The following is a 19,995-nucleotide window of genomic DNA, read 5'->3' as shown; positions in this document are numbered from 1 at the left end:
AGGTACTGAAGGATAAACGTTGCCATTGTGCAACAGAACAGCTTTCAGGCTTAACATTGACGAATCAATGAAAAGACGCCACTCTTCCGGGTTGTGATCACAACCAAAGACCGAGAACAATCCTTCAATGTCACAACAGAAACAGAGACTGTCGACTTGTGCAAAAAATTTGGTTATATCATGATGCCGGTCTCGAAACACAGAAATTTTCGTACCTGGTGATAGCAAACACCATTCCTGCAGTCTCGAACCTAGCAGCTCAGCTTTTGCTTTTGACAGACCCAAATCTCTGACCAAATCATTCAATTCGGACTGTGTTATCAGATGTGGATCGCCTGATGAGGATGGTTCAAAATCCGGGTCAATGTCACTGTTAGAACCCTGCACTGCAGTTTCTTCATCTGGTTCGTCTAAGGTCCAATCCTCTGGTGGTTTTGGAACTGGAAGACTGTCATCATGTGGCATGGGTCTCATTGCTGAAGGCAGATTAGGATATTCAATTGACTTCTTGTTTTTGGCAGAGAAACCAGACACATTAGTCAAACAGAAATAACAGTCCGTCACATGGTCTTTCTGTTCTCGCCATATCATCGGAACAGCAAATGGCATCGTCTTTCGAGTACCTCTGAGCCAGGCTCTCAGACTAACAGCACATGTCGCACAGCAAATGTGAGGCGCCCATTGCTTGTCTTGATCACCTATTTTGCAGCCAAAATACAGATGATAGGCTTTCTTTACAAGGGCAGTCATCGAACGTCTCTGAGGCGTAAGTGTATATTCCCCACAGATATAGCAGAATGTGTCGCGGCTGTTACGACACCGACGAGACATATTGCCCGACACCAAAACGTCTATAGCATCAAGCTTACTTACTGTTATATTGCTACAGCTACTATACTACTATACTTTACTATACTGATACTATATACACACACGGACTATCTATATTAACCAAATGAGCAGGATCGGTGTATGGAAGCCACCATTATAGCATGGTGAGACAGCGCAAGCTCGTTCAGACCTGCCCAGACATGCCCAGGATGTCATCTTCCATAAAACAGCTTCCAACCTGGCTAGATTTTATGCATGGACATACCCAGGCGGCACAAACCGTTGTTGATAAGACACTTATGGGAGAAAAAATTGTTTGCATCCAAATATAATCTTATCTATTGTTTTGCCTTTTGTCTTTGTTTTGTTCTATTTCTATCATTTAAATTTCTCCAGAATTCTACTGTTCAACGGCTCCCCCTTCTGCTTCTATTCCTTTCTCTCCTCTCTTCTACCTTCCAAAGTATTTAGATCAATGCTGTCTTGTTAAAATGTTTATTTTATTTTTATTTTTCCTCTAACTCTACTTTTCACTTCTCTATTTACCCTCCAGGTACTTTAGTTAGATTGTGAGCCTTCGGGACAGTAAGGGAATTTTTCAAGTACCTTTCTTATTTCTAATCTTAATGTATATTTTCTGTAAACCGCTTAGAACCTAACGGATGTAGCGGTATATAAGAAATAAATTACATTACATTACATTACATATAAGAAAAAATCACGACAAAATTGAAGATTTCTCTGAAATGGTACGTGATGGGTAATTTTTGATGTAATATTCATGATCAGCACCCAAAATTCTATAAGAAACACCCAGCAGTGTTCAGGAAGCAAAAACTTTGTTGTGCAGTGATATTAGCGGTTAGCTGACCGAACAGTATTTAACCAACCAAGAGCCTTTCCTGCTCAGTTAAAGAACGCTGAATATTAGAAGTTATGTTATTTTCCCTTTAATGCATGTTAAAGGACATTAAACATAGAAACATAGAAAGATGACGGCAGAAAAGGGCCATAGCCCATCAAGTCTGCCCACACTACTGACCCACCCCAATAAGTCTAGATGCTAGTGAATCGTCTTACGTAGGGATCCCACGTACATGTCCCATTTACTTTTAAAGTCAAGCACGCCTGTGGCCTTGACTACCTGCACCGGAAGCTTATTCCAGTGATCTACCACCCTTTCCGTGAAAAAATACTTCCTGGTGTCACTCCTAAATTTCCCCCCTTTGAGTTTAAGCGGATGCCCTCTTGTGGTCGAGGGTCCCCTGGGGAAGAGGATGTCATCTTCCACCTCGACACGTCCTGTGATGTATTTAAATGTCTCAATCATGTCCCCCCTCTCCCTGCGCTCCTCAAGAGTGTAGAGCCGCAGGCTCTATATTCAGCTGGCAGCAATCAGCATTTTGCTGACAACTGCTGGCCCTTCAATGCTGGACCATGTCTGGGCTTTGGCATTGAATTTCTGGATTTAGCTGATCAAGTGCTATATTCAACACTTAACCAGCTGTGGTGACCCATGTAAAAATAGGACAAAATTTTATGCAGTCCTGTTTATGCAGCTCCCATCAAGTTTCAAGTTTATTGGCTTTTAATATACTGACCCTCAACAAGTATCTGGACGGTTTACAATAAAAATTTGAAAGGAAAAATTAAATAAATAAATAAATATAAAATAATCAAAGTGTACACTGAAGACATTAACTAGACAGACTTGAAGGTGAGGGAAAATGGGAAGGATGGGGGGAAAGTTACATGTTAAAAGAAGAAAGGAGAAAGAGGGAAGAGGGTAGAACAAATAGGGTGGGATCGCTGTATAAAAGCGGTTAGTTAAATATAAAAAGAAGAAAAAGATGAAGAATGGAAGTAAGGAGAGAAAGAAAAAAGAAAAGAAAAAAAAAAAAACCTATATGTATGTAAAGGAAAATCTAAACACAGGAAAAGGCATCGCTAAATAAGAAGGTCTCCATGCCCAGTTCAATGCTAAATATCAGCACTTAACCAGCTAAGCGCTGACTCTGCCCCTCTGGAACACTCCCAAAATAGCTAGTGTCAATCTGAGCGCTATCTAGACATTTTCAGCACCATTATCCAGTTAAATGCCACTGAATATGACAGGGGAGCCCCAAACAAGCAATTTAACCAGCCAGGAGCCTTTTCTGTTCAGTTAAATTACTTTGAATTTTTGCTTACTACTACTAATTGTTTCTATAGCACTTCCAGACGCATGCAGCGCTGTACAGAGTCACAAAGAGTAAGAAAGTTTAGATTGTAAGTCTCAAAAGAGCTTACAATCTAAACAGGCAAGACAGACAAATAGGATGTCATGGATACAGTTAAGGGGAACGGTTAATCAGCTGACTGAAGGGCAGAGGAGTAGGGTTAAGGATTGAAAGCTATATCAAAAAGGTGGGTTTTCAGTCTGCTTTTAAACAAGGGAAGGGGCTTGACGGACTAACTCGGGTAATTTATTCCAAGCATAGGGGGCAGCTAGATGAATGGAACGAAGTCTGGAATTGGCAGTGGCGGAGAAGGGTAACGCTAAAAGAGACTTATCTGAGGAACAGAGTTCTCTGGGAGGTGTATAAGGAGAGAGAAGTGAGGAGAGAGATTGAGGGGCAGCAGAATGAACACACTTGTACGTCAGCAATAAGATCTTGAACTGTATGCAGTGGCAGATAGGGAGCCAGTGAAGTGGCGTAAGGAGAGGGGTGACATGAGCGTAGCAAGGTTGGTAGAAGATGAGTCGTGCAGCAGAGTTTTGCACAGATTGCAAGGGGGAGAGGCGACACTGAGGGATACCAGTTAGGAGTAGATTGCAGTAATCTAAACGTGAGGTTATGAGAGCTTGGACAAGGGTCCAGGTAGTGTGCTCAGAGAGGAAGGGGTGAATTTTGGTGATATTGAACAGATAGAAGCAACAGGTCTTAGCAGCTTGTTGGATATACGTAGAAAATGAGAGGTTGCGAGCAGAGGAGACTGGAACAATGACAGTATTATTTACAGAGATGCAAAACATACTAGTGCATTAAAAAACCAACTGATTAGGATATAAATCAATATTCCTAGAAAAATGTAGCAAGCTTAAAGTTGGCATTATTCTTCCACCCTGGGAGTTTCAAGTGGCAACGCTGTGGACCAATGCTCCTGGGCTTCTTAAAGTGGCCTGTGAAAGAGGCACTGAGCTCCCCCAGCCCAATCAGAAACTTTCATCCTGAAGACCCCTCTCCCAGTTTGATCTTCCCCCATGCAGACACATTCTCCTAATGGAGGACCTCCTTCCCATAGGCCCCTGGGGTCCACCTTGAAACATCTCTAGGGAGTGTTGAGGTAGGGGTAGAAGCAATCCTCAGTTCTTCCCTTGCCATTTATGGGTTCAAAATGGTGCCAGCACCCCCTAATGTAGTCTCATAACTTTTGCCCTTATTCAGCAACTTGCCTCCTAGCAGAAGACTACCACTAGGGCACTGGCAAGAGTAGGAGCAACTGGGGATCACTCCTGCCTCAATCTTACTAGACCCCAGGGATAGTTTGAGGTAGGCATGGAGGGGGAGGCCTATGATAGGATGATAGTGGGGTCTTCCAGGTGGGAGGGACTTCCCAGATGAGGGGGCTTCAACTGGGAGGGCCTTAAGGGTGAGAGCTTTCTGATTGGAATGGGTATTGTGGGGAGCTCAAGCCTCTTTGGTTGGCCCCTTTAAGAAGTGCCCAGGAGCAGAATAATAATGGGAATGAATATCCTGCAGTAATGAGCTACCACAGGTTAGTCACTACTGTGGTTAGTTGATATGTGGTACAAGCTCAATTATTACTGCATGTCTTCAGGTATTTTCCTATCTTTCGAGATAAAATTGACATGGGAAATGTTGACCCTAATCTTCATAATGACTACAAAATGCAAGCAAATCAAGGCCTTAGATAAAATGAATGGAAATATATCATATGGATATTCATTGGATACCTATGAGTGGATAGTGTCAGTGATTCAAGATGCCATACCATATTGTTACTCCGCAAATGTCAACTGGGAATCATTCTCATAATTGTATATTATCAGTGGAAGAACAAAAACAAAAAACTGCAGCGACGGTGTACAGGACACTCAATCTTTAATAAACAATCATAAAAAATAAATAAGATCATAAAACAGTTTGCATCCAAAAGGACTGATAAATCCGGACACACTTTCGCTTTTGCCCTGCACCACGTAGGAGCTTTCACATCTGCTCAGCTGTTTACTGCTGATTCCAGTTTTTATCCAGTTGTTATCCATCAGGTTTTCTTGTATTGACACACACTAAGGACCCCTGAGGAAGGAGTGTTTCTTTGAAACACGGACCGTGTCAGGTCCGGATTTATCAGTCCTTTTGGATACAAACTGTTTTATGATCTTATTTATTTTTTATGATTGTTTATTAAAGACTTGGCGTCCTGTACACTGTTTTTATTGTTTTTGTTCTTCGTCTCAATATTTCACTGCAGTTCTGTTAGATTCTTTGTTTGATATTTTCAGTGGAAGCATACCTTTTAGGATGATATGTTTGGGAAATACTAGATGGATTATGCCTAATCTTGAGGACGCCTGAGTTATAAGCGCACACTGATATGTTCTGACCATTCTCTACTGTTTTTTTTTTAATAGACTATAGAACTCTATCAGCCACAGATTTCGTATGCTTTGCAATAAAGAATATGGTTCTGCAGCTGTCATAGCTGTTATACCTCAAAGTAGGAACAGAGAGGGTTATAAGGGATTTCAAAAAAATTAAGAAAAAAAGAGTGACTTATTACAAGTTGCAAAAATGAAATCAATTTTCCTACCTTTAGGGGAGCCATCAAACTTAGACACGGGGACATCAGGGATATGCCACAAGCTAATTCTTCCAGATGCATCTCCAGAGAAAAGAATCTTATAAAAAGGCTCTTTTCTTTCATTCAAAAAGCCCATGACATATGAAAAACTCTGTGTAGCAATAATAAAAAGTATGTGTCAAAAAATAGAAGCAGAAAACTAATATACTGTATAGCAATATGATTGAGTTTCCTGTGAAATGATATTATTAGTTTACACGGAGCAAGAATAATTTTCTAAAGGCTTTTTCACGCATAATGTTTGTGCAAGTATTAGAATGTAAATATAGTACAATAACAAATTTAACCAAAACACGTTATCTGGTTCTGTAAGAGAGCTCAATTAGTTAAGACACAGATGTTTCTCCTTTTTCAAAGCGCTTCATGGAGAGGAAAGCAGTCAAATGAGACGGTTCAAAGAAAATATATTTGAGGGATTTATACCTGATTACACACTTACAAGGGTATCTAAGAAAAAATAACCCCCCCATCTGGGTCACACCAGGTTTTAACAATAAAAATTCCCTCCTTCTTTTCTGAGTTTCTCTCGAAACATCAGGAAAAACTTGAATATGGAAGCCAAGGAAATCTTTGGATCTATTTTTAAAGAAAAGTTTAAGAATCCAATCTCTGTCTGGAGCCAAAGCTACAGTCAGTAAGAGAGTGGCTGGAGTAGCCACCTCTCTATCAGATTGTTCCAATAAAGCAGTAACATCCAAAAGATTTTCCTGTGGTCTGCCATCCCCATCTTTTTTTTGAGAATCTTGATTTTTACTATTAGGCAAATAGTACACTCTTGACAATGGTGGAAATGAACTCTCTGGAATTTGTTATTGTACTATATGTACTCCTAATTCCTTAATCTTGGATCCATTGTTGAGGACTAGTGTACGATTAAGGTGGATCTATTACCTTTTATGTAATTTTGGTTTATTTTCAAGTTTGAGAATAATCAATGATATGTTTTCTTGATTGCACTTTTCTGTACAAGATTGTAATGCTTGTTAAAAATTTTTAAAATCTATAAATAAATAAATTAAAAAAAAAAAAAAAAAAGAATGTAAAAATGCCTTTTTAAAAAAATTGCCCCTTGCATGCACTACCTAGTCAATATTCAATGCTATTTGGCCGGACAGAAATGGCTCCTCTGGCCCAATAGCACATAGCCGGCTATCCGTTAATATTCAGCAGGAGCTAGGCGGCTGTCTCCCATTGAATATCCAGGTCAGTGGCTAACCTGGTGACTGGTTATATTGCGTGACATAGCCAGTCACTGCCAATATTCAGTGGCTCTCCAGATAAGTTCAGGACTAAATCAGTGTCTCTCAAACTTTTTTAGCTCCAGCACACTAAACGGAGCAAACTTTTTTGGTGGCACATTATAATTAAAATTATAAAATTGCAAAACCATCAAAAAATTAAATTTGATAGTTATTTATTTAAAGTTCTTTACGCTATGTATTCATAATTGTAACAACAGTGAAACCAAAGTAGATAGAATAGAATCGTTAATCAATGCAATAGATGAGTTTGTTTTTGAGTGCAAATGAACTCAAAATGCGGCTCGATAGTCAACAAACAAACACACATTTCATCATCTACCATCTGTAATTCTCTTTTTTTCAATGTAATTTCTATCAGAGCTGAAAATCCAAGTTTGCAAAGATAAGAAGATGCAAACAGTAACAAAGCCATGATTGCTTTGTTGCTCATATTAGGATAATCTACTGCATAAAAAATAAAACTAAAATTACTTGCCGTTAGTTTTCAAGGACCAATCACATCAAAGAATGATGCGGTTGTATCCTCATGCATACAGATGCTTACAACATTGACAAACTCTTGTATATCTTGTATGTTATCTATTCTAGTCTATAATTATGAATGAAATTTTTAAAATAAAGTAAAATTCTGGAATCTCTCGTGGCACACCCGGAATCTCTTCGGGACACACCACTGTGCTACGGCACACAGTTTGAGAGACACCAGGCTACATAGACCTGCATTAAAAGCAGGTCTATCATTGGCTGCTAGGACTTAGCTGGCCAGCCAATGAATATATCAGCTTAGCTAGCTATGTCTCGGCCAACCAAAATAAACCAAGAAATCCTATGCTGGTTGGTGGATACCATATTATCAGACTTTTGAATTAAAGTGATGATTTATGCTGGGAAATTATTGCATGGCACTCGACTTGTTGCATTCCAGCGTGTAAAACTGCATGCAACTTTTCAGAACGCTGCTGACCCACGCATGCCCCTCCCCTGGCCATGCCCCATTTTGACTTGCATGCTATGGGATTTAGGCATTCAGGGTTATAGAATAGCAAGCAGACACGCACACAAATCCTAATTATTGCCAATTAAATGCCATTAATGAAGTTCCTTAATTCATACATGTATGTTCTATTGTTATCCACTTCGTTATTAAGCGGAGAAGAAATTTTTAAAATAAATAAAATACTTGATAACTCATTAACTAATATGGTTGCCTGCACAGCTTGGATCCATGCTGAAATTTCAATAGCAATCTTTCAGCGTCGTATATAGATTCCAGGGTTATGTGCCTAGCGCCAGATCCTGTAAATGGTGCCAAAGATAGGTGCCAAGATGATGTGCATTAAGCTAGTATTCTGTAAAAGACACTCTAGCCTACAGTTAGGCACCTAGATTGGCGCGCTTAGCCGATCTAGGAGTCTAACTTAATTTTCTTAATTGGCTTAGTTGATGTCATAATTAAGGTGACCATACGTCCCGTTTTGAACGGGACTGTCCCTTTTTCAGCTCCCCTGGCCCGTTGTCCCCATGCATAGCTTTGGGATGCCGAAAAGTCCCGTTTTCAGAGACGGCGTCCTGAAGCTGTGTGTGGGGCCAACGGGACAGGGGATCGCAGGAGAATGGGCTGTCTCCCTGCCCCAGGACCAGCGTTAGGGGGGAGCATAAAGGGCAGGCCAGGGCAGGGCCTGGCCGCCCCTCCCCCCCAACTGTCTGGTGAGGTCTTCTTCCCTCCCTTCTATTCCCTCACTCACTACCCTCTTGCCTGCAAGCGAACTAAACTCATGTCTAACACGGCATGCACTGCCTTCCCTTTGCATCCGAAACAGGAAATGACATAATTCCTGTTTCGGAGGAGAAGGGAAGCCAGTGTGTGCCGTGTTAGAGCCCCACGGCCTGAGTTCAATTCACTTACGGGCCGTTACTGTGGAGACAACAGGACGCTTTCCCATCTCCCACCCACTACCTGCCTTAGTGCCTCTCCGCTGGGGTTACCGGGCAACGGAGTTTTGCCCAGACCGGAGAGAGAGCTCGTGAAGGTGGCAGACTGCCTGCCACACCCCAAGGGCCACAGCAACTGACAGGTTACCGCCCAGCATACAAAACTCAAGCAGTCGACTTCTAATCAGTCACACTGGATGCTAATCATTTTGGATTTTCTTTTTCTCCTTCCTGTAAGGATTATTTATGTACCTTAAGAAAGGAGAAGAAGAAGAAAATTCAAAATGATTTGCATCCAGTGTGACTGACCATTCTACAAAGCCAGGATTTTATGGGCTCTCATACAAGTGTAGCCAGTATTCAAAGGGCCACTTCTAAAGTCCTAGTTTTCAATTTTTTTTTTTACCAGCACTCTAAGGCCAACTCTCTGAGCATTTGCATTTACCCATCACTTGCACATGGAGGAGGAAGAAGACAAATGCCAGACCAGGGGCAAGGAAGGAGGGAGGGAGAGAAAGGAAGGAGAGAAAATGCCAGATAATGGAGGGGGCAGGAAGAGATAGAAGAGGAGAGCAGAGAGGTGCCAGGGTATAAGGGAAGGGAAACTAAAGAGACAGATGCCAGACCAGAGGGAAAGGAAGGAGAGGAGATGCCAGAGCATGGAGTGGGAGGGAGAGGTAGAAGAAAAGGAAATGTGTGTGATGCCAGGCCATGGGGTTGAGTGGGAAGGAAGGAAGGAAAGGAGAAGAGACAGATGCCAGAGCACAGGGGAAGAGGTGGAGACAGAAAAATGAAGAGGGATGAAGCTGAAATGAGAGAGAGAGTGGACACTGGATGGAAAGGGCAGAGAGGGTGAACAGTAGATGGAAGGGGTAGAGAGAGGGGGGACCGGTGCTGAATGGAAGTGTGGGGGAGAGGGTGGACAGATGCTGAATAGAAGTGTGGGGAGGGGGGCAGACATTGAATGGAAGGGGGTGAAAAATGAATGGATGAAATTGGGGGCGGGGCTAGGGCGGGATGGGGGTGGGGCTAGGGCGGGATGGGGGCGGGGCTGAATATTAATAAATGTCCCATTTTGATGAAAAAAATAAATGGTCACGTTAGTCATAATTGAAAGTGTTATTAAATAACAATTAAAAATTTGCTGGTAGGCACCTACCATCTCATGGTAGACATCTACACAGAGGTGCCTACCAGTATCTGCACAGAGAGTAAGCGTGTTTAAAGGTGGATTTGGGGTGGAGTCTGGTGTGGAATGACTTAGGCACCCTCATTTAGACTAAGAAAACCTGGCCTAAATGGCAGTGCGCCTGAGGATTCAACTTCTAGCAGCGCCGCTAGGCATGATTCTATTCTTAGGAGTTGGACGCTGTTTATAGAATTACATGTAAAACATGGTCTAAGTCACAGTTCTTCAACTGCCGGTCCGCGGACCGGTGCCGGTCCGCAGAAAATTCCTGCCGGTCCGCGCAGGACCGGCAAGATCGAGGAGCTGTCATTCGCGCAGGGCCGGAGACATAATAGGGAGCCTCACACTGTGCTTTATCCCCTCCCAGCGGCTCTCCTAACAAACGCAACGATTCAAAAAGGAAGCCTTGGAGCTTTTGCTGAGTCGGGTCGCCTCTGATGATGCAACTTCCGCTTTCCTCAGAGGCGGTGCGACCCAACAAAGGACCTGAGGCTGCCTTACTGAATCGCAGCGCTGGCAAGGAGAGTTGCTGGGAGGGGAGAAAGCTGCTGGGCATGGTGAAAATAAAAAAGGGGACAGTTGTTACTGGACCTGGAGAGGGAGAAGGAGAGATGCTGCTGGGAGGGGAGGAGGGAAAGGAGTCTGGGAAGCAGCTGGGCATGGTGAAAAAAAAAGGGACAGCTGCTACTGGACCTGGAGAGGGAGAAGGAGAGATGCTGCTGGGAGGGGGGAGGGAAAGGAGTCTGGGAAGCTGCTGGGTAAGGGGGAAAAAGGGACAGCTGCTACTGGACCTGGAGAGGGAGAAGGAGAGATGCTGCTGGGAGGGGAGGAGGGAAAGGTGTCTGGGAAGCTGCTGGGCAAGGGGAAAAAGGGACAGCTGCTACTGGACCTGGATAGGGAGAAGGAGAGATCCTGCTGGGAGGGGAGGAGGGAAAGGAGTCTGGGAAGCTGCTGGGCATGGTGAAAAAAAAAAGGGACAGCTGCTACTGGACCTGGAGAGGGAGAAGGAGAGATGCTGCTGGGAGGGGGGAGGGAAAGGAGTCTGGGAAGCTGCTGGGTAAGGGGGAAAAAGGGACAGAAGCTACTGGACCTGGAGAGGGAGAAGGAGAGATGTTGCTGGGAGAGGAGGAGGGAAAGGAGTCTGGGAAGCTGCTGGGCAAGGGGAAAAAGGGACAGCTGCTACTGGACCTGGATAGGGAGAAGGAGAGATGCTGCTGGGAGGGGAGGAGGGAAAGGAAAGGGAAGAGAGTTACTGCTGGACAGGGGGAGGAGGGAAGGGAGAAGAAAAAAGGAAGGAAACAGCTTGCAGGGAGATTAGAGGAGGGGAAGGGGAGAGACAGGAATGAGATGGGAAGAGGGGTCAGCAGAGAAATTGAGAGGAACAAAGATGCTAGATCTGGTGTAAGAGAGATAAAAATGAAGAGGGCAGTGAAGCTGGAGTGAATCGTGTAAAAAGGAGAGAGGGGCATAGGCTGGATGGAAAGGGGAGAGGGGCATAGAAATTAGACAAATACCATATGCAAGGGGGAGAGGTCAGACAGTAGATGGAATGGGCAGATGCTGGATTGAAGAGACAGAGAGGGCAGGCGCTGGAAGGAAGAGAGTGAAAAGAAGTTGAAAGCAGAAACCAGAGACAACAAAAGGTAGAAACAAATAATTTTATTTCTATTTTGTGATTAGAATATGTCAGATTTGAAATATATATCCTGCTAGAGACATAACTGGGGACTGCAGTATTCTGTTAGCATGATATTTCTATGAACTTGGCTTGTTCAGTTTTCTTGATAGTAGAGGGGATATATGTGAAGGGGAGGGGAGACAGGGGTTTTGTTGGTCCGTGCTCTGTATATTTGTATTTATAAAATCACAATTGTTCAGAATATTGTTTTTTTTTATACTTTAATAAAATACGTTCAATATAAAATTATAATTGCGGCTTCTGCAGATGGGATCAGATGGTTTGCGGGGACCGAGCTCGCGGAGATGGGGCATAAACGGGGTTTTAAAATTTTAGTCCTAGTAGTTTGCCGGTCCACAAAATAATTATTTTATTTCTGCCGGTCCACGGGTGTAAAAAGGTTGAAGAACACTGGTCTAAGTCACAAAAACCCACCTAAAGTCACTGCAAACACATAACACAGACCCTCACACACTACCCCAGTGATCACCAACCCCCCCCCCATAAAAATGTTATTCACAACTTAAAATTTCAGCTCCAGACCATCATCACCTGGCCACCTGGCATAGGAAAGCCTAGTCGTCCAGCCCAGAGGCAGCTTAAGTCATCTTGGGGGTGGGTTTGGGACCCATAGAGAGACGGACCCATGCCCATAAGCCCCTATTATCACTGCATTAATACTTAAACATGTGCACTGCCCTATACACCCCCCAAACCCTTTTTTACTGGCATATAAGTGGCTCCTGAAGCCATAAGGGCTATTGGGGTAGTAGATAAGTGGGTCTAGGGAATTCTGGAGGTGGTTTGGGGGGCTCACCGTCGCCTATAAGGGAGCTGTGGTGAGGAGAAGCCATGGCACCCTTTTTGTGAAGTTCACAGCAGTGCCCTATAAGGTACCCCACTATTTAGGTAGCATGTCTGGGTGTGCAGTCCATCACTTTGCAGACCCCTCCCACGTCCAATAGGGCTTGCTCTAGGCGTTTTTGACTTGGACGGAAAGTTGGACGAAAATGTGGTATAAAGATGGACGATTTAGTGGCTTGGCCGATCAGATCAGCAGGACGTAATTAGACGATTTTCGAAAGTAAAAAAAAGTTGAACGTATCTTTCGAAAATGTGTCTTAAGCTGTTTTTAACTTTGGACGACTTGCGAGATGGACGTAAACAGACTTAGATGTCCCTTTCGATTATGCCCCTCCACGTAAATACAGGACCACAAACTAAAAGTACTAATATGCACAAACAGACTCTGCATGCTGTAAAACACCAGAGAAATAGAAAGAAATGAATTTCTTCCTGAACAGTGCAAAATATAGACAGCAGATCCAAATTCTCAGAACTGACACATTTCACTCACTAAATTGAAAATAAAATCATTTTCCCTACCTTTGTTGTTTGGTGATTTTCTTTTTCTAATTTTTTCCTGTCTCTGGTTGCAATACCTTCTGTCTATGCTCTTAACTGTGAGGTTCTTTTATTAAGGCGCGCTAGCCGTTTTAGTGCGTGATAAACGCTAACACGTCCATTAAATTCTATGGACGAGTTAGCGTTTAGCACGCACTAAAATGGCTAGCGCGCCTTAGTAAAAGGACCCTTATGTTTCCAGAGTCTCCTCATCGATTTGCTGTTTTATCTCCTTCTTCACTTTCTGTCCTACATCCATTTTTGGCATTAACTTTTAATATTCAACTTTCTTCCATTTTTTTCTGCTGCTTCTTAAATCTACTTTTCCATGTCTTACCTTCCCATCTCCTGCCTCTTTCTTCTTCCCTATTCCTATCTGTCTTCCCTTCCCCTCCATCGCTGAGCACCATCTCCTTCCTCAATCTCCCGTGGTCTGACATCTCTGTCTTCCCCTTCCCCCTCCTATTGTTTGTTATCTTTCTTCTCTTCTTCCCACAGTATGGCTACTCTCTAGCCTCCTTCTCCCTACCCTAGGCTGGAATATTTCTCTCCTCTTCCTGTCCTTTCCCATCCCATGGTCTGGTATCTTTCTCCTCTCCTTTCCAGAGAGTGGCCACCCTGGTAGTCTAGTGACCTATTCGTGGGCAGGAAAGAACCTCACTCTTCCCTGCTTGCTGCCGCTGGACCATCCACTAATGCATTTTCAAAATGGATGCCAAGACTTCATGCAGCAACCTCATAATACTTCCGCAAATCTCACAAGGGTGCTGTGTGAAGTCTCAGCAGCTATTTTGAAAATACATTAGTGGTGGTTCCAGTGGCAGAGGCTCAGGGTGGCTGGCCTACTTTTCCCCATTACTGCGGGATTACTGCGGTATTGAAAGGTCACTTGGACACACAAAGTCAGAGGCATGAAGAAAGTACAAGAGGTTTATTACAGAATGCATGTTGGACCCCTGAGCTCCAAGCTGGCTCAGAAGTGCCGAAACCAGGAAGTTACAGAGATATTTATTCATTTTTCTGGCTATACAACTGAATTCTAGAAAAAACTTTTCACGTGTTACTTTTCTTAACACTCATTGGTTCTAAGCTCACACTAGCAGGTCACTTATCTAACTCTTACAGTTCTAAATATTAAATGTACAGAAGGGCAGGGTACATCATGGCTCAAACTTATCTATTTAGCTTACAATGTGGTAAGGTAGGGACATACATTTTAGGCAGATAAGGTCAATAGATTGTACACTGTTTTCAGCTATGTAGGTCAGAGCAATATTTTAAACAACAGTTAACCATTTCATGACTCTACAGTATTGGTCCTGATACTATTGCTGTAGTAATTCTGGGTAATTTTCTAATATTGTCCCCATTACCATGATAATTATCAAAATAACCATGCTGTTACCACAGTAATGGTTACCTGGTCACTCTCTACTTATAAATGCATAAATTGTTGGGGGAGGAGGGGGTTCCCATCAAAATAGGGGGGCCACCCTCTGCAGAAAGGTATACACTGAGGGCTTGTTTTACAAATCCGCGCGGTAACAGCCCCGAAGCCCATAGAGATTTAAAGGGCTTCGGGGCTGTTGCTGCGCGGCAGCCACTAACGCGGCTTTGTAAAACAGGCCCTGAAATAAACATGACAGGGCTGCACTTGGAATGTAGCCAAATACAGGCACCTTCCCCCTGATATTCAGTCAGTGATGATAACTGTTTTGCTGCCTGTCACTGGTGTTATTCCCAAATCTGTAATGCCGGTGTTAACTGGCCATTTTTAGCGAAGATAACTGGTTAAGTGCCATTAAAAATGACTGCATAATATGAACAAGTGATTTAACTGGTTGGTCACCATTTCTGGCAGTCAAATTAGTTTGAATATCGGCCAGCTTTAATTTATATCCACTGGAACATAAAAATCTTAGAAGTATCACCAGATGAATGCAGATAATCACTGAGAAGCCATACTTAACCCTTCTGTACAAAATTTTAGAAACACCTAAAAAAAATAATTCTGAAAACAGTTTCCAGTATTACATTGCAAGATAATCTCGAACTTCAAATTTTTGCTCACTTAAAAACCTGATGTAAATAGAGAAAAAGTTAAGTGCAGATTTTTTTAAAAATGGCCTTCAATATTTGATATTTAAATATCTGCAATGTTCTTTTAACTATAAAGTGAATTCCACTGGCATGCAATACTCTGGTTTAGATACAGTACTTCAGTTTACTCTGATGTTACCTTATTTTCAGTCACATTTGTGCAGCAGAGTAATTGTGGAGTAACCGTTTCTTTAAGCATCCCTCCATCAGCAGGATAAACAATTTTGGAAAGTCCACTGTATAACAAAAAAAGAAGGTCAAATTTTTGAAATCCATCTTAGTAGGGGAAGGCTGTGAAATACTAGCAGATTCTCAAGACTGACCAACAGTTGTTGAGTTAATAATTACGAGTGGCTTCTTTGACTTCGTATTTGAAAAAAAGCTAGCGCCAGCTGCCAAAGTTCTACATGGATAATCTTATGTTTCACCTCCTGCTGTGCCAAACAAAGCCTATAAAGCTACCAAACAGACAAAATATTTTAGTGCCAAAGTGGCTTTGTTCTGGGTGTTGATCATGTGTTACAAAAAGAGCTTTTCCTTAATACCTCTCCCCCCCCCCCCCCAACAGTTCATCTTGCACTAGGGCTCTTCAGACACTTTTCCTTGTTCGATAAACAGTAGATAGATAGATAGAGGGTTGTTTTTTTTTTTTTGCATCGGCAAAGAATAGGAAATTTTGCATAAGGCCCACCACTTCCATTTGAGCCCACCTGTTAAGCAGCTGGTAGATAAAACTGTGGCCACACTCTGTCCAGAGGATGAGTCTGTTTGCAGCTAGAAACTCTCCCCCAGCAAAGGACTGACCACTGCCGCTTGCTTCTGTGCACAGTAAGGAAAAATCGCAATAATCAAAGACCTAAAGCCAGAGATTAGAAAAGGAAACAACCAAAAAATTAAATCAATCATAATTCAGATATATATTTTACATTTTTGAAAAATTGATTATCAGCTAGGAGTGTGTTTATAGTAGATCAGATGTCTGTACTAAGTTCAGCAATAATATGGTGATTCCGAGGGAGCTCGGGATCGCCAGGTTGTCTAAAGAGGGGTCGGAAACAGAGCGGAACACCCGAGAAATCTTTGATGCTCCAGGAACGCTGCCTATTTCAGAAGCACATTTGAGTTTGCTTACACCTTACCATTAGTATAATTCAAGGCAAATTTACATTCAGATATACAGTGGAATACCAATAGTGGGTGGTAGATGAAGCACAACTGTGTACTATTGGTGCACATATAAACGAATCTGCCTCTTAAGTTATCTTACAAGAATCTCCAAAGAAGTGCTCACACAACTCCGGAGGCAGGCAGGGCCATCCAATAACCTGTGTGTGTGCTTTTGGGGTGACTTTTTTGTAAGACATCTCTAGATACAAATGGGATTTCACTGATCAATAAAACTCGGCATCAAGGACTACATTACCGCATTTTACCATATACAAATGAATCCTGTGTACAAACTGACATGGAGAAGCTTAATCTGGACCCCTGCAATAACAGTGCGCAGACAAGCAGGGTTTCACTCTAGTAGGCATTGCCTTGTTTCCTGAAGGCTAACAATCTAAGGGGCAGACGAAAGCAAAAAAAAGCAAGCCAACTGGTCTGCTGTGAAAAGCATTCAAGACAAACAAGAAAGAACTGCAGACAAAAGTACAAGATGCAGACTGAGTATTAAAACAATGTTGCGGTTAGTGTCACCACCTTTTTGCAAACCAGGGGATCCGACACGGTCCGTGTTTCGGATAACACGCCTTCATCAGGGGTCCCTAATTTAGAAGGTTTCAAATCAAATCGCAACTAAAATAAACATGAGCCTGTATAATAAGTGACTAGTTGCTGCAATTCTGTAGTTCTTTCTTGTTTGTAACAATCTAAGGGGCACATTTAATAAAGGGCATTATGATTTGAAGTTAACACAGATTTTAGCTTGTATTAACTGAAAATCTGATGCTTTTCTTTCTGAGGGTGTGTTTTATGCAGGCCATGGGCTAATGTAGTCATTAGTGCACGGTAATGACTAGGACTTAATGTGGGAACACTTATTCTATAAATGGTGCCTTAATTAAATGCCAGTAGGGGCTCTATTGGTGCCTATGTTAAGTCCATAACACCGCTTAAAAGCAGGCTTAAAAGAAATTACAAGGCACCGACTGGAGTCTAAAAAACAAGCAGCACCAGAATCATGCCTCCGAGGTGCTTACTGGCGCTTAACACCACTGTAGGCATGGTTAACACCAAATGTAGTGTTAGGCACCTCTGGAAGCACAATTCACGTCAAAAGTAGATGCCGGAAATGTAACATAGTAACATAGTAGATGACGGCAGATAAAGACCCGAATGGTCCATCCAGTCTGCCCAACCTGATTCAATTTAAATTTTTTTTTTTTTTTTTTTCTTCTTAGCTATTTCTGGGCGAGAATCCAAAGCTTTACCCGGTACTGTGCTTGAGTTCCAACTGCCAAAATCTCTGTTAAGACTTACTCCAGCCCATCCTCCTCCAAACGGCCATGCACAGACACAGACGGTACAAGTCTGCCCAGTAACTGGCCTAGTTCAATCTTTAATATTATTTTCTGATTCTAAATCTTCTGTGTTCATCCCACGCTTCTTTGAACTCAGTCACAGTTTTACTCTCCACCACCTCTCTCGGGAGCGCATTCCAGGCATCCACCACCCTCTCCGTAAAGTAGAATTTCCTAACATTGCCCCTGAATCTACCAACTCTCAACCTCAAATTATGTCCTCTGGTTTTACCATTTTCCTTTCTCTGGAAAAGAGTTTGTTCTACGTTAATACCCTTTAAGTATTTGAAAGTCTGAATCATATCTCCCCTGTCTCTCCTTTCCTCTAGGGTATACATATTCAGGGCTTCCAGTCTCTCCTCATACGTCTTCTGGCGCAAGCCTCCTATCATTTTCGTCGCCCTCCTCTGGACCGCCTCAAGTCTTCTTACGTCTTTCGCCAGATACGGTCTCCAAAACTGAACACAATACTCCAAGTGGGGCCTCACCAATGACCTGTACAGGGGCATCAACACCTTCTTCCTTCTACTGACTACGCCTCTCTTTATACAGCCCAGAATCCTTCTGGCAGCAGCCACTGCCTTGTCACACTGTTTTTTCGCCTTTAGATCTTCGGACACTATCACCCCAAGATCCCTCTCCCCGTCCGTGCATATCAGCTTCTCTCCTCCAAGCATATACGGTTCCTTCCTATTATTAATCCCCAATTGCATTACTCTGCATTTCTTTGCATTGAATTTTAGTTTCCAGGCATTAGTCCATTCCTCTAACTTTTGCAGATCCTTTTTCATATTTTCCACTCCCTCTTCGGTGTCTACTCTGTTACAAATCTTGGTATCATCTGCAAAAAGGCACACTTTTCCTTCTAGCCCTTCAGCAATGTCACTTACATACATATTGAACAGGATTGGCCCCAGCACCGAACCCTGAGGAGGAGAAAGCAAATGTGCTAAACAAATACTTCTGTTCTGTGTTCACAGAAGAAAATCCTGGAGAAGGACCGAGATTGTCCGGCAAAGTTACACGAGAAAATGGAGTAGATTCTGCGCCGTTCACGGAGGAGGGTGTTTATGAGCAACTTGAAAAACTGAAGGTGGACAAAGCGATGGGACCAGACGGGATCCATCCCAGGATACTAAGGGAACTCAGAGAGGTTCTGGCGAGACCTATTAAAGACTTGTTCAACAAATCTCTGGAGACGGGAGTGATTCCTGGGGATTGGAGGAGAGCGGATGTGGTCCCTATTCATAAAAGTGGTCACAGGGATGAAGCAGGAAACTACAGGCCGGTGAGCCTCACTTCAGTTGTTGGAAAAATAATGGAAGTGTTGCTGAAAGAAAGGATAGTGTATTTCCTTGAATCTAATGGGTTACAGGATCCGAGGCAACATGGCTTTACAAAAGGTAAATCGTGCCAAACGAACCTGATTGAATTTTTTGATTGGGTGACCAGAGAGCTGGATCAAGGACATATGCTAGATGTAATTTACTTGGATTTCAGCAAAGCCTTTGATACAGTTCCTCATAGGAGGCTGTTGAACAAACTTGAAGGGCTGAAGTTAGGACCCAAAGTGGTGAACTGGGTCAGAAACTGGCTATCGGACAGACGCCAGAGGGTGGTGGTTAATGGAAGTCGCTCGAAGGAAGGAAAGGTGACTAGTGGAGTCCCTCAGGGTTCGGTGCTGGGGCCAATCCTGTTCAATATGTAAATGTAGGCTTTTAAAATCCTGGCCTACATATCCAGCGCCTAACTTTGCCAGAAGCATGATTCTTTAAATGGCGCCATTACATCATTCAAACAAAAAAAACAAAAAGTGGATCAAAATAAATTTTATGCCTTTGAACCAAGAAGGTGCTCAGATTCCAAGAATGGAACAGAAATTCTCAAAGCAAAGGACAAGCCCCTATAGAGTCTTTCACGAAATCAATCACTGCACCAACTTCTAAAGTAGAAAGGTGATAAGAGTATAGTCCATTGTAGATATAATAATATGAAACTCAAAAGTATGAATAAATTATCAATTGACATTGTTGTGCTGATTATAGTTCTAAAAAGAACAACCAATTGTGAAAAAAATAACTTAACTTAAATGTCCATGCAGCATAATCCGGCAGGGTTCTAACGTGTTTCGCCTGATGGCTTCTTCAGAGAACCCGCTTGTGCTGAATGCAACTACCATTTCAAGTCCTTCCTCATTCTGAAAACTTT

The 19,995-nt window shown here is 42.7% G+C and overlaps 1 protein-coding gene across 1 annotated transcript in view; it reads right to left on the bottom strand.

Annotated features, from left to right (window-relative positions):
• The window catches only part of WDR72 (WD repeat domain 72), a 343,080-nt gene that overhangs the window by 123,510 nt on the left and 199,575 nt on the right, over positions 1-19,995 (bottom strand). The window contains exons 10-12 of the mRNA XM_033920737.1: positions 15,976-16,121; positions 15,405-15,501; positions 5,650-5,791 (exon numbers count right to left, since the gene is read on the bottom strand). Coding sequence (XP_033776628.1) covers positions 5,650-5,791; positions 15,405-15,501; positions 15,976-16,121 — 385 coding nt within the window. The remainder of the gene's footprint in view (positions 1-5,649; positions 5,792-15,404; positions 15,502-15,975; positions 16,122-19,995) is intronic.

This window comes from Geotrypetes seraphini, chromosome 14 (genome assembly GCF_902459505.1).
Source record: "Geotrypetes seraphini chromosome 14, aGeoSer1.1, whole genome shotgun sequence".
Classification (NCBI taxonomy): domain Eukaryota; kingdom Metazoa; phylum Chordata; class Amphibia; order Gymnophiona; family Dermophiidae; genus Geotrypetes; species Geotrypetes seraphini.
The sequence above is the reverse complement of the archived record's forward strand: the minus strand, read 5'-3'. Positions and strand labels throughout refer to the sequence as shown.